Source organism: Chenopodium quinoa, unplaced genomic scaffold (assembly GCF_001683475.1).
Source record: "Chenopodium quinoa cultivar QQ74 unplaced genomic scaffold, ASM168347v1, whole genome shotgun sequence".
Taxonomy (NCBI): domain Eukaryota; kingdom Viridiplantae; phylum Streptophyta; class Magnoliopsida; order Caryophyllales; family Amaranthaceae; genus Chenopodium; species Chenopodium quinoa.
In genome coordinates this window covers 2,906,597-2,932,666 of record NW_018745065.1, presented here as the reverse complement: position 1 = coordinate 2,932,666, position 26,070 = coordinate 2,906,597, and the positions used below count along the sequence as shown (strand labels likewise).

The following is a 26,070-nucleotide window of genomic DNA, read 5'->3' as shown; positions in this document are numbered from 1 at the left end:
GGGAGTGGAGAAGGTGGTTTTGAGGGATTTATATTGGGCTGGTGGTTTTTGGGAATTTTCGAGTAGGGCCGGTGGTTTTTGGGGATTTTTGAGTGGAGCTAGTGGTTTTAAGGGATTTTTGTGAGTGGGGCCGGTGGTTTTTGGGGTTTTAGAAAGTGAGGCCAGTGGCGTGGGAGTTTCGGGAAGGGGATGGTGGTTTGGCGGAAAATCCAATCGAAAAAGGGGCGGATAGGGGGTGGAGGTGGGTCGGATGGGGGGAAGCGGTGCACTGTTAGGGTAGGGTTAGGGAGGGGTGGCGCGGCGGACGGTGGCAGCCCTTCGCAGGTGGTGGGGTTATGGTGGTCAAGGGATAGATTAAGGGTTTTTTGTTTTTTTTTTTCTTTTTAGGACTAAGGCCCTGTTCACTTCACCTTAAAAAAAATAATATTACGTAAAAATAATTTCCGTTCAATAAAAATAAGTACAGTTCAGTAAAATAATTTCAGTTCAGTAAAAATAAGTTCGGTTTGGTAAAATTCAGTTATCTTAAAGAAGAATTATAATAGAAAATCAGTAAAAATAATTTCAGTTCAACAAAAATAGTTTCAGTTCAGTAAAATTAATTTAAGTAAAAATAATTTAAGTTAAGCTAATATAATTCTGTTTCAGTAAAAATAATTTCAGTTCAGCAAAAATAAGGTGAATTCAACAGGGCCTAATTGTAGCTTAACGCGTGGCCCATAACCTATTACAATGAGTCATTGACTTTTGTTGACCGGTTTGGGATTGAAGAAAAAGAAAACACCCCAAAGTTCGGAAAGTTCAAATTATTCCAGAATAATCCAAATTTGGGACTATTCTACCGAAATTGATGAAAGTTGGGATTTTTTTTTTCTATTTTTTCCCAAATAAAATTGAAAAAAAAAATTTATATACATTAGTGGTAAAATATGGTCAAAGTTAGTTTAAGAATAGTTTAAAAAGTCAATTGATGCAGATATTGAGAAGTGGAGGAACCGAGGAAGTATAACATGTCATTTTCATAAAAGAACATGATATATATTCTGCTTTTTTTAAACAATATTATTATACCTTCAAATTAAAATTGACTCATGTTCTTTTATCATAATGTGATGTACTCATGCTCTTCAACAAAACTACACACAATAAAGTTCTTTCTAAACTGCGCCTAAACACTAAATAAAAAGACCAAAATACCTTTCACTTCAATGAAGGGGCATATGGAGCAGGACAAGGAGAGACACTATGATCAGGCAACAGGTTTATCAAATCCACAGTTGCCTGCAAGCATGCTTGCAGTATTTTCTTTTCCAACCTAACAAGCTGGGTAGCAACTCGTTTTTTGGGATTTAGATTTTGATCTGCCAACTAAATTATTAAACCTTGTCATATAAAGCTTCATAGTGAATCATTTCATATTAAAATAGAGAGAACAGGAAAGTACCAAGGCATCATCCTCCATTAAAGTGGTAGAGTAGCCAGAAAGTCTTTCCTTGAAATAATCCAAAAGTTGGTCCAGAACTGCTCTTTCAACACAAGGACTCACCTGCAATTATTTTTTTATTTTATGTTTTGTTAGATAACAGTGCAGTGTCATATAAAATTATCAATTCAAATATTCTATATACTAACTGCAATAATAATACTTTTACACAATACTGGAATATTTTATGAGCTTTGAACTACTTCAACCCACACCTCCTAATGAAGTATCCCAATGGTGCAAGCCCGACAATTCATTTGGGGAAAAAAGTATAAATTTCCTTGATCAATTTTTTTTTGAAGAAATACTAGGCCGCAAGGAAGCCCCATATAGAGCATTGAGCGACTAAAGTTGTGGTCTTCATCCCACAATGAGGTGTATTTGGAATGTCCTAATTTCTTCAGAACAAATGGGGGGGCGGGGGAAATTCGAAAAAAAAAAACCCCTCTATCCAAACAATGCTCACTCAATCAAGCATCATTCTTCATGACATAATCTCCTTAGAGTGTATAAAAAGGGAAGAAATCTAAAAAAACAACTCTTTCCCAACAATGCTTATTTTTAACTTTTTTAGGAGGGGGCGAAATCTTTCCAAAAAGAGCATGGGTTCTATGAATGGAGGAACATAACAAAGAGAAGTGCATTTGTGGAATTAAAAGAGTTTGTTTCTCTGGAAAACCCTCTTTCACATTCAGCTCATTCAAAAATAGTGGAAGTTGATTCAATCCAATCCATTCACATTGTCAAATAAAGGCAAAGGGGGTGTAACACTAGCCTGTTTTTGTTCAGAGATGAGGATGTAATAAGTTAGCTTTAAAAGGAAAAAGAAATGGCTTTGCAACGTGAATCAGACTTGGTTTTATTATACTAAGAGCTTAGGAGTTATTACTTAAGGATGTTCAGTCCTACAAGAGAGGCACACTTTCTTTTCTTTTTTTTTAAAAAAAAACAGCTTTTCTAGCTCAACCAATGAAGAATCACCATAGATGAAGCCCAGCTTGAGACTTTCAAGATGAATCATACATATAATTTCAGATAATGCATAAACAAATGTCTATTTGAAAATAGAAAACTTATCACTTCAGTGCCAAATTTCTAGTAAAATTGCACTAAGGTGACTTGGGTTACATTTTAGTCACCTGACATAAAAAATTCTTGTTAATTTTTTACAATTACTAACTCCTCTTAAATAATTAGAGAAATGTTTTGAACTAGTAATTGAGAGACATGTGTCTTGGAAGAAAAAGTTTTAGGGACTTAGGCTAGGTGAGGTTCGTCCGGGATGAATGTCATCCATCTAATAAGTAATATATGATACATGTCAATTTATTTAAGCATTGGGGTAACTATAGGACGCCAAAGTGAACAAAAGCTCTAAAACTATCCCTTAGAATGAATACATTGAAAGCATAGGTCACCAAAGTGCAATTTCTCTTAAACCTGCGGCAACAAAGCTGAAACTATTCAAGTAAGGAAAATAGAGTAAAAGATACAAGGTCAAACAATAAAGCCTTCAAAATTTGGCAATTAATAACTCATTTCCGTTACACAGCAGTACAAGTAAAACAAAGAGAACAGCAAAGGAATAAGCATAGACTCATTCTATTTCATAATCAAAATCTTTGTTGACCCTATAATAATTTGCAAGACTAGGACATGATATCAAGCTTTAGAATTTATACACTGAGAGCTACATAAACTCTCATAGTAATAAATGCAATTTTATAGAGAATTACAGATTAAGCCACAAACTTGGGCAGTTCAAAAATCAGAAACAGAAAGAAACTATCGTAAAGAAGCTATCTAGATTGGGCTAATTCACAAGGGCAACCATACAGGAGATGTAAGTATTAAAGGTATCCATAATTCTTGGACCTATACACACTAACTCAAGAATGTATCAAGACACATAAATCATGACTCCTCCAAAATCTGACCAGAACTATGGGGTAGCATACCAACAAACAGAAATATGGTGTATCTACGGACAAAAAGAAATAACCTACAAAGCATGTATATGACTAAAAAAATTGAAGAAACTTAAACCAAAGTATCAACATAGTAAAGTTTAGTTACCAGGACATAACAATAAGATAGTCAACTTACAGGACATACTGGCCCTTGAGAAGTGATAACAGATTGCATCTCGGCAGGATCTGAAAGATAACCAAGTCTCAAATATGGAAGCATGTCAGCAACTGCTTCTTTTTCCTTCCTAACATGCACCTGCAACACAAATTGAGAAAATGACAACCCTATTTTCAGTAAAGGTGGCAATAAGGCAGATCAGATTGAAAACAGGTCAGGTTACTACAGTAATGTGTTGTTGTGGGTTCAGGTGATTTCAGGTCATGCAAGTACCTGGCTCAAGTTAGATCAAGTTAAAATGAAGCAGATGTGCTGCTTTATTGGATTTGAACTAAATTGGTTTCAAGTCTTATCCAGTTAATTCTAATGCCATAATATCAAACCTTAAAAATATAAGGGAGACATAATCAAACCTTAAACATATATAGTATTTGTACTTGAACAAGTACATATGACAAAAGTAGAAAGTTTTGAATATGAAGAGGAGACAAAATTGAATAAAATTCGTATAAAAGACTTTAAACATAGTATGAGATTATAAAGAGGGGTAAATTTTGTAAACTTGAACTTTAGTCATATCCGATCAAATTTAACCAGGTTTGGATAACATTAGTTAAGAAATTATCAGCTTCAATAGCATTCGATGTTTGGGAATAGCAGAATTTAGAATTCGATAGGATTGGTCTCAGATTTTTGGTGGATTTGAATAAATAATCTTGCTAGGTTTTTATAATTTCAAAAAAAAAAAAACGCTCATGGTGAGATCCGAAAGAAGGTTTATGAAACATCAATTGGGTCATTAAGTTTCAAGATACTGGAATTTCAATAACTGAAATGTAAATAGATACCAGATTTCTGAAAACTTTAACCAACACAACAACTGCAGTGTTTCTGGAATTAATCAGGATTCAGGAGGAAAAAAAATTAACACTTCATTTCAAATGCAAAATCAAGTCAATTCCAGAACGAAAGACTTCAGAAGAACCAAGAAATTTTTCAGCCTTCCACCACTGCTACCCCTCTCATATTTAAAAATCTTACCTGCCATACAATTCTATAAAAAAAATCCTTATTAGAAAAACTACTTTCACCATCTTCTTCTCCCACCTTGAAATTCAACTGAAGCATTTTCAACTGTAAAAGAGTTTTAATTAGGTCCAAGTGTGCAACAAAACAGAGACATGGTTTCTATAGTGCAAATGTAAAATTTATGTTCCTTGAATAAAGATTTAAGTTTTTGTTTATTATCTGTCATTTGGCTTCTAACTAAGGCTGCTATTTATAACTGAACGAACAGATTAAGATTTTCAGAAGCCGCTAAAAAAAAGTTTAACAGCAAATATCCAGCAATGTAATATTACATAGCTGAATATTTAAAGGATACTAGGTATCACAAATTTTGGGTTTTCATATAGTATATTTCAGACAAGGAAATTCTATCTGAAAAGGTTCATCCCTACAAAAAAGAATAAGTCCGTACATGAAAACTTTGCTGAGATAGTTTTCCATTACGTTGGGCAACCATCCTCTTTTCCTGATATTGTGGATCCTCTGTGCTTAGAGCAGCCTAAAGAAAACGTGATTAATTAGCAACTTACAGAATATTATGTAAAGAATTGTTCCTGAAGAGGATAATGTACCGTAAGAAAATTACTAGCTAGTTTTACCTCAACCACAATACGGTCATAGGGATTATCTTCGTCAACGAAACCATAATTAATTAGCAACTTGGAATTGGGCTGCGGTCCACACCTGGTATATGTCAACATATCACAATAATAAGATAAAAAATGTAGTTGCATGAATTAGGAGAGAAACAGGGAGACAGAAAAGAAAAAAAGAAAGGTGTGTGTGTGTGTGGGGGGGGGGGGAGAACTGGTTGAATCTTGGTATTTTATAAAATAAGTTTTTATTACTTGCTCCAGCAAAGGATAAGAAAATAATCACCTCAGACAATCAGCAAAGAACTACAGTGTATAAGAAGACTGAATGAAGAGATAAAAATTATGGTAAAAAAAGCTGTTTGCCTCGACTAAAAAAACGGGCATGGATTATGTCGTCTTGCACCTCAGTGATGTGCGTTTTTTATAAACTGGATGGCTGTCCGGAAAAAAAAAAAAAAAAAAAAAAAAAAAAAAAAAAAAAAAAAAAAAAACCGTACAGTGGGAAATTATTACTGAACAAGCTGTTGATCACTACTTTCTCCATGCCAACAAATTTTTTAACTTATCCAACCTTGATAAGTTTTCTAGTATACCAAAAAAAAGAACACAAGGTTACTTATGCTTAGCAACTTCAACAAATTTTCACAAGAAATTTCATGGAAAAGTAGAAGCTAAAATATGTACATACGAAACAGAGAGATATGCAAGAGATTTCTAAGCAAACAATGGGTAATATGACTATAGGAGATAGAGCTGCCATTAATGTTCTGCTTCACAAAGTAAGAAGAAGGTGACATGATGGGTTAAAATCTCACACATGCAACTATGTTATCAAAATTCATGCCTCCTGATTCAGTGATTTCTTGTGCAACAGAAACAAAAAGCTAAACATATGTTTCCAAATAACCAAATCCATGAGCCTTAATTTTAAACACTTTCAAGAAACAGCATAAAGAACGTAATTACATAAAGGAAAATCCTTGTTTCAAGAAATCATAAGAGTACATATATATACCAGACAACAATAGGTTCTCCATCCTTGTAAGGTCGGTCAACCACCAAATGCACAGCATCATCTACCGCAGTTAACATTGCCCTGCAGGTACTCTTATAAGCTAACAGTGGGGGGCCCAAGGGCACCAAAGCAAACCTGCGAGCCAAGCTCACTCCCTGATCACAGATTTTAAATATATATATATATTAAAAAAAAAGAGAGAGAGAGAGAGAGAGAGAATATCAGGTATATTATCAACTTAAGCATTTTTATACAAAACATAGATTCATATCAACTTGTCATAAGTACAGAACTATAGAAAACACTCATCAACAATCTCAGTTCTCATCATACGATCCTCTTCCCAACAAACCTGACATCTTAAAAGACATAAAATCTACACCAGGAGCTTATCCCCCTTCAATTTCATCGTACGAGCAAGACTTCACCCAGACTACACTAGGTATCATGGGGCTACAAACTATCCCTTCACCATAGAACTCCAAGCAACTGAAGAGAAGAAACAGTCTTTCCCAAAAAAAAAAGAAATGATTTGCAATACTCTGGTAATATACATTTGAAAGACTAGACAAGCAGTTTGAGAACACAGAAAACGTGATAATAATGAACACTAAAAAGAAGAATAACTTGTGTAGCCCCTAAGAGTATCCAGTACCGACAGAACTTACGTTAGAATACTGAAAATAAACTAGTTATGTGACAAGTGAACATTTACAGCAATTTCCAATGTAAAGACTCTCAAAGATAGCACATGACAGATGCAAGCAACCACAACCACAAACTGAAATGCCCTTGATTAACAAAATGGTCTACTTAAGTAATAAAGGAAGAGACATTCAAAATGATTTATACATGATAGGAAATGTCAATATGTCCTTGTACTAAACTTACCTGTAAATGCACCACACAAGACTGAACAGCAACAAACGCTTGCTTAAAGATCTCAAATGGAAAAGCCTCGGTGGGAATGTCGTAAGGATATTGCTGTAAAACGGCAACAACAAAAAATTAATAATTTAATAAAGAAAAATAAAAAGAATAAAGACATAGAAGGAAAGGATCATGGTTCAATAAAAAAAAAAAAGGAAAGGATCATAAATCATGACTCCTAACAATTCACAATGGGACGAGGGTTGAGAGAAAGGTAGGCTTTACGGTAAATTGGACTTTTGTTGTCAAAAACATTGCTAACATTGATCAATATTGCTGATCATCACCTATAGGCTATGAGTAAATCTATCTAGAACCATAACCCTTCATATTTCTTTTCTATTGTTTCCCTTCCTGATGAGTATTTAGGTTGTTTTTACCTTCTTTTCATAGCTTTTTTTCTTCATAAATGCTTAGTTTTATGCATTTTCTCTTTATTTCCCCTTTCTCTTTTGTTATGTGTATTTATGGTTTTTCTTGTATTTTCTCCTTTATTTCTCCTCTTTTCGTGGTTGTAGGTATTGTACGAGATTCTGCCTGCGCGGGCGCTCCTCCCTTGGGCTTCGGTTTCTCTCGTCTTCTAAATACGACAACCGATTTTTGTAAGATGTTTTAAACATAATTTTGATCATAATTTTAGCTTAGTTGAGAGTTTCTCTCTCTAGTTTTAGGTTTAGTTTAGGAGTAGATTTAGAGAGAAAGTGAGAGATTTCAATGGCGATTTGAGAGATTGATGATACAAGGGTGACAATTGTGTTGAAGATCTTCATAATCAATCAATGAGCATTTCTAACTCTATCTCATCTTATTGCTTTGTTCAATATCATGTTTGTTTAATTTGATTTTGATGTTTGATTCTTGATTAGTGTAATTGTTCTACTTATCTCGTTGATTCTTGGTTTCTTTAGTTGCTTGTTGATTAGATAATGATTTCTGAGTAGTTGTTTGGCTAGGGATTGGGTGAAACTTGTATGATTGATTGATTGTGATTAATTTGGGAATTGTGTTGATTGATTATTGAGATTAAAGTGATTAATGTAAATTTGCATGAGTGTAATTTGATTATGCCTTAAGAATTCTGCTAGATTGCATTGTGATTTCTAATGATACGACCCATTGATTTAGAAATTGCAATTATCGATTGGTTTGGATTGTGATTCTCCTAGTTTGTTATTCATTGAGACCACTAGCTTAATGATTAGGAGATAGCTATTTGATTCCAATTGATAGCTCTTATCATTAGTCTTCTTGATTGGCATGTTCTTCCTAAGTTGTAGCAATTGTCATGATTACTTGTTGATCCTCATTCCCTAGTGCTTTATTTGTTTGATTCTTTGTTTTAGTAGTTGTTAGTGTTCCCTCTTTACCCTTCGACTTCGACCTAGCTTAGGCGGCCAATTGAAAGCGCTTGAACATAACCGTTCCTTTGGGTTCGACCCTTGACTTACCTCTATACTTGTATTTAGGTTTGTTACGTGTTTATAAATTTTGTTTGGCTTAGGGAGGATTAGTCAACGACCTAGTTTTCCCCCTGTCACTTCCTCGACGGTTGCGAACCAAACAACCCTTCAAATTACAATTTATTGATGAGCGCCATGTATGGCACTCAAAAGAATAGTTTAGGTCCTTTTTGTATATCTTCTCAATTATTCTTCACTTTTTCATTGATTTCTTTAATTTTCGTCTGTTTTTTTTACGTCTTTAATAACTTGTTAAGGACTTGTTTTTCGTGTTATTAGTTCATAATTTTGTATTTTAGTAGTTTCTCTTTTATTTTTTATTTTTGGAATTAGTTTTGATTTTATTTTAGTGACCTTTATTTTCATTTTCTTTACTTTGTTCTCTTTTATTTTGACTTCTTTTTATTCTTCTTTTTTTTTAATTCTTTTACTTTTATTTTATTTCCCATTCCTTTCCTCGGTTTTCTTTGCGTGTATACCATACATTCAGATCAAAGTTCGAGTTTCAAGGCCGAAAGTTTGTGTTCAAAGTGTTCGTGTTTGATTTGAGGAATTGCAATCAACAACACAGCCAACATTCATATTTGTCCCTTGCTGCTAGCCACTTAACCTACACATCATTTTTTATCCTACACCATACCCGAACACCCATTTCCCTGCTATCCTCTACCTATCCACATCCCAGCAGTCACGCATCTGCAACAGCCACATCAACACTCCACGTCTCCACCTGCTTCCTTCTCCTACAAACACAGCCACCTCACACCTCCCTCTGTACCCACGCAAACAACAGCAATAGTCCACCAACCTGCAACACAGCAGCCCCTCGCTGCACCTTTACCGCAACAATAACAACTAACAACAGCAACCAACACCACACACACCAGTCACGGAAGCCCCTGCCCTTTGCAAAACAAAGCAACAGCAGCCCAGCAGCAATTGCAATGCCTATCAGCAGCCCCTGCTCCTCGCATCACGACCAAACAGGCCCCGCAACAATTGACGCCAAGTTTGCCGCCAACTTCCACCTAGCTTTGGCTTTACTTCAAGAATGCTCTAGGCCTCTAGCATTACCAATCCTAGTGGTTCGCCCTATGAGTACTTGCCCCTATACTTGTACTAGGGTAGTTAAGAGATTATAAATTTTGTTTGACTTTAGAAGGTTAGTCTTCAACCTACTTTTCCTACGTCAGTTTGTATTTTGCTTGTAAGATTGGTTCATTTGATATCTTGAATAGAAAATTACTCTCTAATACGCTAAGTTTTGTCTTTTGCATTAGAGTAAATGAACTTAACTTATTTTTGCCTAAACTACACTTATTTTTATCGATGCTAACTTATTTTTGGTAACCTTATTCTTAGTTTAGCTTGTATTTACTTAACTTATGTTTACTAAAACTTTTAAAACAATAGAGCCTAAATTTGTTTTATATTCAACATCTACAGAAGAGATATAAAAAATAACAAATACATAACAATACGAATCGAATAAAGATTTCCTACTTCAAGACTACAATCGTTGAATATATCTTGTAACGCGGTACATCTCCTCATACTCATATACTCATTACTCATACTCTCATACTCATGTACTCATACTCATATACTCATACTCATACTCATACTCATATACTATGTTACTTAGACTCATTTCATTTCACGTGAAGTACCCGTGTCGGACCCTTGACACTTGGACATGATATGACACTTGGACATAGAATTTATTCACAAAATACCCGAGTCGGACACTTGGACACGCACCCGTGTCGGACATGGGTATTCGAGTCCGAGTAACATAGGTCATATACTCATACTCATACTCAACAAATCCCACCATAAGAGGAACCCACTGTAGTAAAAAAATGTAGTTTAATTGAAATTAAAAACATCAACATGCAAAGTTTATAGAGAAGTCAGAAATAGCCAAGTTTCGAAATTCCAACGGGGCCTAGAAAAGTTCAACTTTTTGAAAAACCAAGAGAAAAGGAGTTGGCTAGCGGCTATGGTTTTTTCTTTGGGATTTTATCAATGGTACCCTCAAATATTTGACTTTTATCAATGGTACACCTCATTAAATTTTCATATCAGTGCACCTAATATTTTCACCTATTTGCTACAGTGATCATTAGCTGATTATAGACGTTAAGTAAACATTAAATAAGGGCATTTTATGAGGATTAAGGTCAGTAAGTTTACAAAAATGCCCCCCCCCCTCTTAATTATCCCTCCAAGCCCAACTAACATCATTTATCACAAGTTAAACGCAAAAATTTTGATCGTTCAACTTCCAAACTCTTTCCCCTGTTCTGAAGCTCGCAACAAAGCCCTAATTGAAGCAAAATTTGAGGAGAATTGGTTTGACAAATTGCTTTTTAAGGTTAGTAATCATCTTCGTTCATGATTTTGTGAATTATTTTGTATACATTCTTATGTTTTAGGTAATTGAATGCTATTTTGTTTGGGTGTTAAATTACGAGTTCGAATATGTAATTATGATGTAATGTTGTATGATTTTTGTTGAATTCATGCTAGAGTTGCACTTTAGGTACTGTTGATGCTAAAAGTTGGTTTTTCTTTTCATATGTAATTCGATTTTGTGGTGTTAGTGTGATGCATGCTATAGTACTGTCAATTTTATAACCTAGATTTATTATAATGTTGTTCTTTAGTGTGTGATCAATAATTGTGTTGTGTAGTGTTTAAATGGTAGTGTACTGTAATTTGTGCAGAATCAGATTTAAGTATAAAGTGCATAAAGTTGATATTGAAGTGGATGTTGATCGTTGTAATCTCATGGATTTGATTAGACTTTGAGGATGAGTTACAGAAAAGAGGGGTAGTTATAGTGAATCCTATATTTGCTTATGCATATAGGGGTAAACATTGGCCTATTGATGATGATGGTGGTGTACAGAGGATGTTTAGGACATTCCCTGGGGCAAAAATGTATGAGATACTAGTTGGTACTGACCCTTTGAGATCTAGTTACATGAATGACCTTGCTTATGAGTTTAGAAGAAACAAAATAGTTGCTGAAGGAGTGAACTTTCCACCACCTCCAACAAATGAACCAGACTCACCCCCCTCCCCCCCCCCCCCCCTCTTTTAAATGAATCAAGCAATGTACCTAAATCTGCTGTTTATGAAATTAATGGTGAGTAAAGCACAGTTTTTTGCTGAATTTGGTGATGTACCACCACCTCCCACAAATGAATCACACCCAATTTTGCCATTCAATATGCAATTCAGAGTGAGACCACCAAGCTTAAGCCCAGAAGGAAGTTAGTGAAGAAATACCAGGATGAGGCTAGTAAGTCAGTGGCTACTAGTAATGATGCTGATGCTCCTACCAACCCCCCACTAGTGAATATGCTAGGTGCTGAGTTCAATTATGATCCTGATATGACTTGGGCTAATATGTTGGAAGACAATGAAGAGGGCAATTTGAAGCAAACTGAAAAGGCTAGGAGGGAATACACTAAGGGTAGGAAAGAGTTTGAGAAGGTTTGTGAGAAGGCTAAGGCTAAGGGGAAAGAGAAGGGTACTGATCCTAGTACAAATGGGAAGGGGAAAGGGAAAGTGGGTGGGAAAGGAAAAGGAAAAGGGAAAGGGAAAGCTGGTGTTGTCAGAGATTGACATGGAGAGGGTAATATGCTCCGGTGGTGAGAAGTATCCCCCATCTCCCATATCCCCACACAGTGTGTTTAAAACTTTACCATTGAGAAGCAGCCCTAGGTTTTCACCAATCCAAAACACAATTCAACCCAATGAGCTTAATTCCACTAGTATTCACCCTAGATAGTCTATCTGCACCTCACACAGACCCTAGTTTATTTGGTAGGAAAGTTGCAAAGAGTACTGCTAAAAGGAAAGGGATTTGGACTAGTTCTAAAAGCAAAAAACACCTGTTGTATCTAGTGAACCTAAGGCTAGGAGTAAAATTAGTTATGAAACTACTGATGCTAGGGGTGGGGGTGAGCCTACTGAATCTAGCTGCTCATGTGATGATGACAGTGAGGATAAGGACTTTGAGGGTGATGATTTTGATGAAGAGGTACCTGAAGATGAAAGGGGTGAAGTGAACTATGTACCTCACATAGATGACAACTAAGATTGTGGACTCAGATGATGATGAAGACTACTTTAAGAAGCTGTATGGCCATGGGGAAATGTATGAGGTCAAGTTGGGGAAAATTACTCTTAGACCATGGATGATTTTCATTGATAAGGCTCATTTGAGAGAAACACTAAAAGATTATGCAGTTCAAGAGGGGTTTGCTTTGAATGTCACATGTTATGCAGATTGTTGTGAATGGAGACTTCATGCTAGTAAGTTGTCTAATGGGAAGACATGGGCAATAAAGAAGATTTGGCCAGACCTACAACCCTATATGCACTGTGAAGTGGGCTGCTTTAAAGGTGATGAAAGATATCAAGCAGCTCCATATATTCCAGGGAAGGCTCTCAATGAGCTTCTGTTTCAGAGGTATGGCATCTACATGAAACAAGCATCACTATACGAAGAAGTATGTGATTGAAGAGCTGTTTGGTGGGCATGATGAGTCTTACTCTCATCTAGGTATGCTGACATGATATGTGCCACTAACCCAGATTCTAAGGCATTTGTGGGTTGGACATTAAGTGAGAGTATACCAAGGGTAAACTTGTTCACTACCATGTTCATTAGTTTTGCTGGACAGCGGAAAGGGTTCCTTGTAGGGTGCAAGACCCTTGATTGGGGTTGATAGGGCACATTTGAAAGGGAATTATGGGGGTGTCCTTTTGTCAACAGTTGCAGTTGATGGCAAAAATGAAATCTTCCCATTAGCTTATGCAATAGTTAGTGGAGAAGACAAAGACACCTGGTCATACTTTCTTTGGCAATTGTACAACATTGTGAAGGAATCAAACCGGAAAGACTGGACCATAATTTCTGAGAGATAAAAGGTATACATTTAACCTCACATATTTGTTAATGTATTACTCTCCCAACCTATTCTTGCTTATGTTTGCTTATAATTGCTGATGACAGGGAGTAGACATTGCTTTTACAAATGTGTGGCTAGAAGCAAAAAGAAGGTATTGCTGTAGGCACTTGAGTAGGAATTACAAGAAAGCATTGCCAGGGCCTTTGATGTACATATTGTTCTTTGATGTACATATTGTTCTGGAGGGCATGCAATGCCACTAAAGGCTTTGGAGAGGCTACAAAAGGAAGGGGGGGCATATGTAATGAAGTGGTTTGCTGACTTAGGTGATCAGGCAAAATGGAGCAAACATAAGTTTGATCCAAATGTGTGCAATGACTCAAACACTCAACACTAGGAGTAGTAGACAGATGCAGACGTGTTTCAGCATTTCTTGAAGGTAAATATCTGTTCCTTGTGTGTTATCATTGAATTGATAGCTAATAGTATTCCTTTGTATTCATCTCAAACAGGCATTAGAAGAGTGTGCATGGTCAGAATTGCATGACAGATGATGAGTTGTGCCCTAAAATTGCTAAGCTTGTTAGAGATATTAGCAAAGCTACAAGCACATGTAGGGCTTTTCAGTCAAGTCCAAGAGAGTATGAGATTTATGAGGGGAAGTCTCAATTTCCTCTAAGTTTGAACAACAAAATATGTTCATGTGGGGCTTAGCAGGTATCCCCTGCAGACATGCAATAAGAGCTATGCTACATGCTAAAGTGGATCCTCACAACTATATTAGTTCATGGTATTCTGCAAGAACATACAAACAAGTGTACTGCCATGCAATACACCCAATTCCTGATTTCTCTCAATGGCCACCTGCTAATCCTAACCATCCTAACCAGATTGCCCCACCAAAGATGAAAAGAGGTGTTAGAAGGCCTAGCAAAAACAGAAGAGGGTGAAGAGCAACCAGGCAAGAGGGCAAGTGTAAGATGCAGTAGTTGTGGAAATTATGGCCACAACAAAAAGACTTGCAAAAGGGGATTAACTGGGAAGGAACTGAAAGCAAGTGAGGCATTGGTTGTTAAAAATCCAAGGGTAAGGGATCAATCAAAGGCTGCCAAGGAAGCTGCTGCTCAGTCCAAAGTTGTTGGAGCTGCAACAGAGATCTCATCATCTCAAATGTCCAGCGAACCTCAAGACTTGTCTTAATCACAGCCATGATGCATGCAAGCCTCAACTGTCCTGTTCAGCCAGATTTAGGCATAGTGACAATCTTAGACAACTAATTACTTTTTGGATGGGAACAATTCTGTTAAAGCTATGACTAAGTTGTTTTTGGATGTGAAAAAAGCTTTGACTAAGTTGTTTTTGGATGTGAAAAAATTTTGTTGATCTTACTTATTAGCCATCAACTTAAAACTATGATTAAGTTGTTTTTCGGAACGAGTTATGTGCAAATGTTTAACCTTTCTAATTTGGCATCAATTACTTATGATTGATTCTTTTTTTTTTTTTATTGCAAACTTAGCATCTGAAATGTACTTGTTTCATTCACCAATTTGCTACTGTTAAGTATGCAAATAATTTGATGTAATATACACAAATAAACAAAAAATAAACAAAGTTATGTCTTTATTTCAAAATAAAACAATATCTTACACATTACAGTTGGACTGCTTCAATACTACAACTAAGTTCATCTATTTCAAAGTGACTAAAAGCAACACCAAATACATCACCACTGCCAATTTCACCACCATGTACATAAAATCAGCAAAAAATCAAATTTAACCCTTAATGCATGTAAAGTTGTTGCATCTCCCTGCCAATGTCTCTCACAATTTGGTCTTCCCTAACCCACATAAAGAACTCTTAGAGCCTACACTTATAATAGGACCTTCTAGGATTCGATATTGAGTTCGAAACCTAATGTCTACATATCTTGGTGGTTGGCAATTGCAATTGCAGTTCATGCCTCTGAACAAAGTACCTTTACAATTGATGCTCCTTGAAAATGCATCCCCCGCCAGAAGAAGCCATTGCAGTGTACGACTTTAAAAGAGGAATGAAGAGAAGAGAAGAGAAGAGAAGAGGGGAAATCTGAAGAAGCCAAGAGTTTAAATAGGAGACAGAGGGGATAGGGGGAAAAATCGAAAAAAAGAGAGGGAAAAAAAACAGAAAACTTTTAGAGGGAGTTTTTAGGGTAGGGGCATTTCAGTATTTTCATCAGCCAAACCCATTAAACCAAACCCATTAAACCAGCCAAATGCCCTAATTTAACGTTTACTTAACGTTATAATCAGCTAATGATCACTGTAGCAATTAGGTGAAAATATTAGGTGCACCGCTGATAATAAAAATTTAATGAGGTGTACCAATGATAAAAGTCAAATTTTTTAGGGTACCATTGATAAAAGTCAAATTTTTGAGGGTACCATTGATAAAATCCCTTTTTCTTTTTATTATTATGGATACAAATAGAACCTAACTTACTATCATAATTGAAAGATAATAACAGAGAAAGTCTAGCTATTAGTCCAGCTTAAGCCAAACATGGGAGTAAAAGGTCAGGATTAAGCAATGGTCTCCATCCCATAATAGCCCAAAGGACTCAAAATAGACCCAGCCTAAAACTGCTAACAATATTACTAAAGGAAACTGACTAAAAGTTTACGATGAAAATGTCTATCATTATGAATCACTAAAGCTTATGTGTTGTAACTTATTTGAGAAGTTAATTGTCAAAGGTAACTTACCTAGTTACCTTTGACATCAAAAACTGAAAGTAGCTTATACTTTTGAAATGGAAATACACACATAATTCTGTAGAAGAAAAAATGCACTGATTGAGGAAATGTCATACTACAGCTTCATTCAAGAGTCACTTAACAGTATATAACACAAACTAGTTTGTCAATTATGGAGAATCGCTGTCAATAAAATCTCAGAATACACACTAGCTGCTTGAGTACAAAAGGAAGTAATAATAATTAATAATAGCTGAACTATACCATATCGATATGTAAAATCAACATAAATGTTAAATTAGAAGAAAATTTTCCACATTACTAAGATGTATTATATAATGATAATGTCCATTTCTAAGAAAGACAAAGAAAGTCACCTGAAAAAGTGATCCTGCCATAAACCAAACTGTGTCGAGCTCATCATATTCCTTTTTTATTCCCTCGTCCCTTACCATGATTTCAGCCTGCAAACCATCAAAACAAACTTTTATAGTCAACAATATATCAACCTAAATACAATATCACAAAACAAACAAATCTCAGTTTCTTTTTGCATAAGAAAGTGAAATAGAATACCAGGACAGGACTTCCAGAAAGATAAGAGAGTTCACTCTTTGACCAAAGAAGAGGAGACTCCACGGCAAGTTGCCCCCTACCTCTCTGCCGATCAAGCTCTCTGATATATGGATACCAAAAGGACTTTTTACCCTGTTTCTTTTCATACATCAAATATAATGCCAAGCAAGCTAACTCTGACAATTTGTTTGAAGCCAAAAGTTCCGCTGCACACAAGTTGAAGAAACTGCAGCAAGTTAGACTCAGTTTGATTTGTTTCAATATCATGAAAGGCACATGTCTGTAAGCAAATAGCATGGCCAATAGTACAGTAAGCCTTAAATATTAGCTTGGACATATTTCTGTAGCATCTGATTGCAATAATAAATAAAAAGAAACCCTATCTAGTTAGCATCATCACATGATCCTCCTAGTGGTACAATGGTCTTAAAAATGAGAAAGATCAGGTTTTGATGCAACTGCCAAAAAGACCCAGCTTCACACAAAGCCAGGTTCAAATTTTACATCTTGAAGAAAATTTCATAGTTATATTAAAAAATGCAAGTCTGGAACAATTCAGACCATGGAGAGTAGATGTACTAAGCCTTATTTGTTTTTCATTCTATACCAAATTACATGAGTTGGTCAACAACAACAATGACAACAAGTCATCATCATCAACAACAACAAAGCCAGAAACAACATAGTGGGCAAAAAACAGCAACGTTATAAAGTGAAATCTCAAAAAAGTGACAAAAACAAAAATGTCAATTTTATGGTGAAACTTCAAAAACCCCAATCTTGCTCCCTTATGCACTCCCACCAAAAATCTAAGTTTTTTTTCAAACTGCTTCATTCAAAACCATGGTGTAAAAATGCAGTTTCGATCTTGTGGGAACGGTCGCAGTATTGCGGTAACAGAGATGATGCGTTGATCACGGACCGGATATCGGTCATCGCGGTAGAATTTTTGTTTTAGAGTTTTTTTTAATTTATTTTTAAAAAAAAAAGTTTAAATTGAAAATTGAATGTCATTTATCCAATTATTATTTATATTCGTATAATAATGTAACAATTTAAATGGAAAACTAAAAGTAAGATGTAAAAGTAAGTAAAGCAGTGGAATTTTGAAAAATTATAAAGAATATTGAAATCCCCTAGATCATCACGTGACTTCTTCTTTATTGCTTAGTTTTAAAAGGCGTGAGGCGCACCGAGGCGCAAAAGGTCCCTGGAGCCTTAGGCGCAAAGCGCAGGCGAGTGCCTTTCGTATATGAGGCGCATAATTTTTAATATTTAATTTATATATATTTTACTGCTTTCTTAGTACGAAGTATTATGTATGTTTAAAGAAAAAAAAAAAATAAAACTGGTTAAATAAAAAGCTCAATAGACTTAAATAAATAAATAAATAAAAACAGAAATGAGGTTAGTATAAAGTCTTAAAAGGAAAACAAAAAAAACAAAAATAGGTAAAAGATGGTTTGCGTCGGAAAGGGGTGTGAGGAGAGAGAAACATAGAAAGAAGATCGAAGGAGGAAAAAAAACAGATCAAAAAAGAGAAAAAAGGATGACTGACGTGGGAGAGCTTGCCGGCGACAATGTATTATTCCGGTGCTGGAATCCACTGGAATCACATTTAATTTCCCCAATTATTTCGAAATGTACAAATTAAGGTTTCTGATATTTGGGGCTTTTGATTTAGGGGTAAAATTAAAGCTAATTCATAAAACTAACCCCCATGCTTTTTGTTCGAAACTGTAAAATGAAGACTGGAAGTTTTAATTTGCAAAATTTTTGGTCTGTTTCTGCTCAAATCTTCATTCTCTCTCGCGTTTGACTATTAAGCGACATAGGCGCAGCGCCTTACGCCTTGGCAAAGGCAGTCTGAGGCGCACCAAGGCGCACACTTTTGGTAGGAGCTTGCGCCTGAAACGGTTAAAGCGCACTAACCTGTGCCTTTGTGAGCCTTGCGCCTAGGCGCGCCTAAGGGGCACTTTTTAAAACTAAGCTTTAGTGGGGTTTAAAAGTAAAGAAATAAATAAAAGATGTAAATAAAAAAAACCACAAAATGTGGACAACTGTCGACCTAACTCCCGCTCCACCTACCCCAGTATTTTAGTCTTTAATTTTGTGCCTTTTTCTCTCTCTTTAGAGACTGCAACAAGCTAACAATGGAGTCTTTGCAAACTCGCAACCTTGGAAGCTGCAATACATGTTCAATTAAATGATTAAACTTGCAAAGTTAAGCTATATGCCTATATCTCGCGCGATTCAGAGGTGTATCGTATCAGTAAAAAAAATGCGGTGTTTTTAAATACCCCGTTACAAAACGCTAAATCTCGGTTCAGTAACTTCAAATTTCGTTACAGGCTAAATGTGACATCACGGCCGAGTTTTTATACCATTTAAAACCATTATCCAAAACCGACACGTGCCTCTTCTCCAAAGTTGCAGCATTTCTATCCTTCTTTCCCTATATCCTTCCCCTTTTCACATCTCAATTTCACAAATTTAACCACAAGAGTTAGGAGCAGAGGCATTTGTTCAACGTCAATTTCATTTGATCCCCAATTAAATTTACCTTTTGTCATATACATAGTTTCATCATCAAACCAATTTATTTCGATGATGATGTAAGTGTATATTTAAATATTTTTTAGCATGTTATTGTGTAGTTCTTGTAGCTAATTTTCTTAAACATATCCTTTTTTTCAGCTGGTATAATATTATTTTATTTTATTTTAAGGTTTTCTTTGATAATTTCTATGTTGTATTACTTCCATATCTACAGATCTTGGTCTTTGGATGTTGCTTTCTGGATTTGCTTTCTAAGGTCCACTATAATCATGGTTAATGACACAAATAAGTTTGGTAAATTTTATAATTTTCTCAACTAATTTCAAGTTCACAATTACACTTTAAATTGATTCATTATACAAGTACTTTGTTTTCTTTATCTGCATGTTTAAAATAATTTCATACTTGTACCTAATAGAAAAAAATTTAAGGAAAAATTGTCATCATTAATCCCAACTTTGCCTCGTCCACCAATATTCATCCCAACTTTCGTTTATTCACTATCACTCCCAACTTTGTACCCCATTAATTTCTATCACACCCAACCGGTAATCTAACCTAATATCAACACGTGATAGGTCCCAAAAAAATTCTAAAAAATAAAAAGAACCTAACCCTCACGCAAGGTGGCAGCCCTGCCAGGCAGCAGCCCCTGCCGTTTCCGGCACGAGGCAGGCCCTCCAATTTCCGGCAGAGAGGAAGCCGCAGCCAGACCGGACAGCCGCTGCCAGAACTGACAGGGGGTGGCCGCTGCCAAAACCGACAGGGGGCGGCCGTTGCCAGAACCGACAGGGGGCAACCACTGTCAGAACCGACAAATGCAGCCCCTGCTGTTTCAGGCACGAGGCAGTCCCTGTCATTCGGGCAGCAGGGCGGCCCCTGCGTGCTGATTCTGGCCTGCCGGAGCCCCTGCCGTTTTCGGCACGGGGCAGGCCCTCCAATTTCCGGTGAAGAGGCAACCGCTGCCACAACCTGGCCTGCTGGAGCCCCTGCCGTTTCCGGCACGGGCAGGCCCTCCAATTTCCGGTAAAGAGGCAACCGCTGCCAGAACCAACAGGAGGCAGTCGCTGCAAGAACCAACAGGTGCAGCCCCTGCTGTTTCAGGCAGGAGGCAGCCTCTGTCGTTCGGGCAGCAGGGCGGCCCCTGCGTGCCGTTTCCGGCGCGAGCAAGCCCTCCAATTTCCGACAGAGAGGCAGCCGCTGCCAGAACCGACAGGGGCAGCCGCTGCTGTTTCAGGCAGGAGGCAGCCCCTGTCGTTCAGGCAGCAAGGCGACCCCTGCGTGCTGTTTCCGGCAGGGGGTGGTCGTTTCCGCCCCCTTCCCCCTCCGATTCACCCCCTTCCTCCCTCCAATTCGCCCTCTTTCCCCTCCAATTCGCCCCCTTCCTCCCTTCGTTTTCACCCCCTTCCTCCACCGTTTCAACCGTCTGATCCCTTCCCCATCGAATCCGTACACCTCGCTGCCTTCTCCGGCGAATTTCGACCACCCCCTTGGTGATTTTGCGAGTAACACTAAAGGAGGAGGTGCTGGGGCCGAGGGAAGGGGAGGTGGTGGTGGTGGTGGTGGAAGTGGCTGTGGTTTTTTTTTTATTTTTTTTTAAAAAAAAATTTTAACCTATCATGATGTAACACGTGTGCAACAAATCACAAGTCAACAAAATTTACCTCTCCAACCAGTTCTAAGTCATTTGGGTGTGATAGAAATTAACGGGGTACAAAGTTAGGAGTGATAGTGAATAACGAAAGTTGGGATTAATATTGGCAGACGAGACAAAATTGGGATTAATGGTGGCAATTTTTCCAAAATTTAAATTGTTAACTAGACTTGAATGCATTTGATTTATCTAAGGAAATATATACAAAGGATATAAAAAAAATAATAATAATACATTATATAAAAGTAAATTTGATACATTATACAATTTCATTAAGCAAGAATCACTAAAGATTGTGCAAAAAAATTACGTGAATTGTGTAAAATTTCAAAGTTAGCAATCAAAATGGAACGGAGGATGTACAAATTCTAGCACGATAAGTTTCCATGAAAAAAGTAGTTTCCTAACATTGTTTTTAATTTAATGAAAACTGGAATGTATTTATGCTAATGCACTACCCTATATGCCAGAAAAAGAAAAAGAAAAAAAAATATTTATATCATTTTATATCTTACTTTTTAGATTAAAGTTAAAGTGCGTAGAATTTAAGTATTGAAGTTTTACAGAAATATGGTTAGAAGTTACTCCGTATAATATTGACTCCTCTATTTATTTATAGTATAGGTTACTTTTTTTAACCATGATCTAGGGATTACTCTACACTTCAGTGAAGTTATCTTGAGTATATTTCAATCTTATATACCTGTTAACATATTTGTTTAATTGAAAGTTAGAGATATAGATTTGAAAACTTATGGTCCTTGTAAAACAGAGTATACATTTTAACTTGAGTATGGAATTGAAAATTTTAACAATTAAACATTCACACAGCCACAAAGGTATGAAGTCAATTATGAGACTTAAGTCGTCTGGCTAAGAAATCAGTAAAATAACAATTTCGTTTTCAATGTAATTATTATTACAATATTTTATCAATATTGTTAACACATCATACTCGATCCCTATATAACAACAACTGTAAATATAAATTGAAATTCTGATTTCCAATCTTAGCTGCTAAAAAAAATTAAAACAATTGTACACATAGTACTAAGAATACAGTTTTTTACATGTATACTACCTTCATTTCAAATTATTTGCAAGGATTTGACATAAAGTGTAGTAAAAAAATGTCTAATCCTTGCAATTGATCTGAAACGATTTGACATAAAGTGTCGTAGAAAATGTCTAATCGTTGCCATAAATTTAAAACGGAGGTAGTAATTCCCTAGACGAATGCAATAGCAATGAATTCAGAACTGAAAATGCAGCCTACCAACAGTTTCGTTACCCAAGACCTTCTCGAGTGTAACAACCAACGAATTCGGAACCGAAAATGCAGTATCACCAGCCTAACAAAGAGGGTTGAATTTTAATCATTCATCAAAAGCAAGTAAGCAACTACAAATTATCACAAAAAATACAAACCTGAAGTTCCTCACTAGCAGCAACATAATGAATTGGCCTGTGATTAGAATTATGTGAGGGTTTTTCCTTAAGAACAACTTTACAAGGAGGTAAACCATTAGAATGCATCCAAGATTTCAAGTCAAATTCTCTCTCCTCCGCATCTTCCTCTTCAATACGCTTCCCATTTTCTTTCGACGCGACGAAAATGTCAGCGCTACTTGATATTGAGCAGCGATTCTTGAGCCGAATGACGCGAAATGAGGAGTTGAGATTGAATTTGTAACTAGAAGAGAAAGAAATTCGAGAGAAGGAAGTGACAAAGCGAGGTGAAGAGCGAATTGGAGAGAGTGAGACTTGGTACACTTGTAAAGAGCAAGAAGCTGCTTCCATGGAGGATTTTAGGGTTTTGGAGTATGATCAGAGATTGAAGGAAGTGAAGATGATAGAATGAATATGAGGGATTTTGAAGGAGACCTTTGATTGGCTCTTTTTTTTTTTTTTGGGTCTATGGAAGTTCACAATTCGTCGCTTTACTTAGCGAGATAAATAAGATAAGGGACGAGGAGCGATGTGGAGTACTCCGAGAGGCGAGAGCCAAAGCCAATTGACCATATTGGCCTATCATATCATATAACTAATATATAAAGGTAAACTTTTAGCCAGGCGACGAGGCAGCGACACTTGACATTTCAACTTTTCGTCAAGTGTCGTGCCACGTAGGATAGATTTATATAGAATTCTATTTGTAGGATAAAATAATTAGTTTAGAATTTTATTTTCAATCAAATTTGAATAGAATTTTAGGATAAAATTGTTAATTTAGAGTTTTATTTTTGATAAAGTACTAATATTTCATATGTGCAAATTGTATTATAATTTATTCAAAAAATAATTAGATTATAACTCTCATAAATTATCATATAAATTTAATTTTTATATCATAATATTTTTCTGGAGCGAAGGAATTAGTTCTAATCACTTAAAATAATATACTTCCCAATATATCTAAAAATTCAATAAACAACCCGGGCATCGTACGGGCACAAAACTAGTTGGGGTAAAAGTTATTCATCAATAATCATCATAATCATAACAATATTGATCAATGATGATGTCATCTTTTTTCTTTTTTATCCTTTTTTTTATATATAAAGCTATTAAAATCTATCAATTTGTCATAGAAAATTGAAACAATTTTAAATAGTACACTAATAACTGACCTTCTACATAGAACTATAAATTAGACAATGTTGAACAGATATTATATCATAATTTTGATTAAAATAAAAAAATTTAAAATTATAAAGTATATGTAATTCTTATTTATATTCATGTATAATAGCGATTTATTTTTAAAATGTACAAATTAAAAATAGGCTTTATATAAATCGTGCATCGCATGAGTTTCTAACCTAGTTTAGTAAAGTAGTTCTTTGTCTGATCAACGCTCAATCATTCATTAAAAAAAATATTTTTATAGACATTATTGTAAGTTCGTATTTGTTTATATTATCAAACTAGTATGTACCCTGTGCGATGCCCTGGGTTCGATATAAATCCTTATTTATTGATGTAAATGTTCATTGGCAGAGAGTTAATTTATTTATAAGGTTTGATTAAAATAGTCATGTTAAAATAAAATATAATTGTCAAAAGTCAGCTACAATTAGTTCAGTTACAATAAGTTCAATTCATTTCAGCTATATTCAATTCGATTTAGTTCAATCAGCTTCAATCACTTCAGTAAATCAGAACAGGTTCTAAGTAGTACAAAAAAAATTTCATTTGAAGAGTGTTTTAAAATAAGGTGCTTGTATATATATTTATGTAAAATAATAGTCCAATACATAAATAACCAAAACTTAATCAAACAAAATTTCAGGGACTAAAAAATTAAATGTTACAAAAATAAAAGTGGGGCGATAAAATAGTGAAAGTACAGTCATTGTCTTCACATTGAAACTAAGTCATTCTTCAACACTAAAACCCAGAAAGTTTAATACATTAATTTTCATCAAGTAATATACAACCAATCAAAACAACAATTGAAAAATTAAAACTTACCAAAAACCCAAAACAATTCAATAAAGTTGGAATGGGATTTTTTTTTTTTTTTTATGGTTTATTACCGAGTTTATTACCAAAGACCTTCCCGGCTTCATGTTTAGATCTCCAATTCCTCATAGTTGGCCTAACACATCTACATATAATAAATAAATTAGAACAATTATATGCGGTATATATAATGATAATTAAAGACTCAGTTTGAATAGTAATCTAAATTTATAAAAACCCGTGAGTTGAACAATTGAGTTACATCGTTGCTTGATTAACTCATCATCTCCCAGTTCAAACTTATGTCTAGGGATTTTTGGATCATCTTCCTCTAGTAATTGAATGGAGGCTGCAAAATTGAAAAATATCATGTGCTCATTTGTGACAATCCTCCGCTCTTTCTAGTTAGGTGTCACATTGAAGTGCTTAATAATATAAATACATCCGTCTTTGAGCTTTTCTCTAAAATCATATGCATCTTCTCTTTTAATTGAAGCATGTATGTGTTGATCCTATTTCAGTAGCTTAATTAGCTCTTTTTTTTTTTTCAAAGACATATTAGATTAAAACAACTATCGGAAAAATACATAATATTGTTTGTGCAAAATGCTTACGTCTTCATGTGCTAGTATCATGTCAATACCATCAGTTCTTTGGGCTAATTACATCCCACATACTAGTAATTCTTACTTTTAAAGTCCAATATTTTACCTCATTGTTAATCTCCGAGTACTTGATGAGATTGTAGTTGTTTAGTTCCATCGATGCCCTGTTTCTAAAAATTCATAATATAAAAAAAAAGAACACATGTTAATTACATACAAAATATAAAAGGACAAAAAATCTGACTATTGACCAAGTCGATTAAATTGGCAGTTGACTCTATTCTAATTAACAGATTAAACATACTAGTACTAAAAATTATGCAATTTAGTGATACCTTTTACCAATTTTTAAAAGCCATTGGTTGTGCTAAAAATTATGGTGAAAAAACTGAAAAAGTAAAGAAATTATGATTAATATTATGTATTCGCAATTTCACTTGTGTTAATGAAAATTAAAGGCTTTAATATTTGTTAAAAAAATTTAAATTATATACTTTGTACCTGTTAAAAGTTAAAGTCATGAATGTAAAAATAAAACGTCAAAGAGCAAGAGAGTGCGTGCGCAAATTGAGTGTTAACAAATGTTGTTGAGCAAGGGTGAGGTTTGAGGGCAAGGGTGAGGTTTGATGGTTTATAACTTTATAGAAACATCAATTTGACTCCTCTTATATTAATTGAATTTAATCATTAGTTTTCTCACATGAATAGAATTCTTATATTACTTTGATTTTATTATTGATAAATAAAATTATATAGGATAGTGTAATTATAAAATTTTATCGTGTATAAAAGATGATATTTGTAATACAATTTGAGTAATCTTAGACTTTTAAATTTTTAATACTCTTAGCATTGAACACATACTAATCTAATTTGGTTTGGTTCCTTATGGTTTTATGGAGTAC

The 26,070-nt window shown here is 35.3% G+C and overlaps 1 protein-coding gene across 5 annotated transcripts in view; it reads right to left on the bottom strand.

Moving 5' to 3' along the window:
- Positions 1 to 23,166, bottom strand: part of LOC110709332 (histone-lysine N-methyltransferase setd3-like) — a 43,503-nt gene extending 20,337 nt beyond the window's left edge. For all 5 annotated transcript variants that reach the window (XR_002508904.1, XR_002508905.1, XR_002508903.1 and 2 more), the window contains exons 1-11: positions 22,524 to 23,166; positions 22,372 to 22,447; positions 16,883 to 17,088; positions 16,684 to 16,770; positions 7,142 to 7,234; positions 6,251 to 6,405; positions 5,239 to 5,323; positions 5,052 to 5,138; positions 3,590 to 3,709; positions 1,445 to 1,546; positions 1,198 to 1,368 (exon numbers count right to left, since the gene is read on the bottom strand). Coding sequence is in view for 1 of the 5 variants with exons in the window: in XM_021887543.1 (XP_021743235.1) it covers positions 1,201 to 1,368; positions 1,445 to 1,546; positions 3,590 to 3,709; positions 5,052 to 5,138; positions 5,239 to 5,323; positions 6,251 to 6,405; positions 7,142 to 7,234; positions 16,684 to 16,770; positions 16,883 to 17,088; positions 22,372 to 22,447; positions 22,524 to 22,895 (1,551 nt within the window). In the remaining 4 variants the exon portion in view is untranslated. The remainder of the gene's footprint in view (positions 1 to 1,197; positions 1,369 to 1,444; positions 1,547 to 3,589; positions 3,710 to 5,051; positions 5,139 to 5,238; positions 5,324 to 6,250; positions 6,406 to 7,141; positions 7,235 to 16,683; positions 16,771 to 16,882; positions 17,089 to 22,371; positions 22,448 to 22,523) is intronic.
- Between the last annotated feature and the right edge of the window lie 2,904 nt (positions 23,167 to 26,070).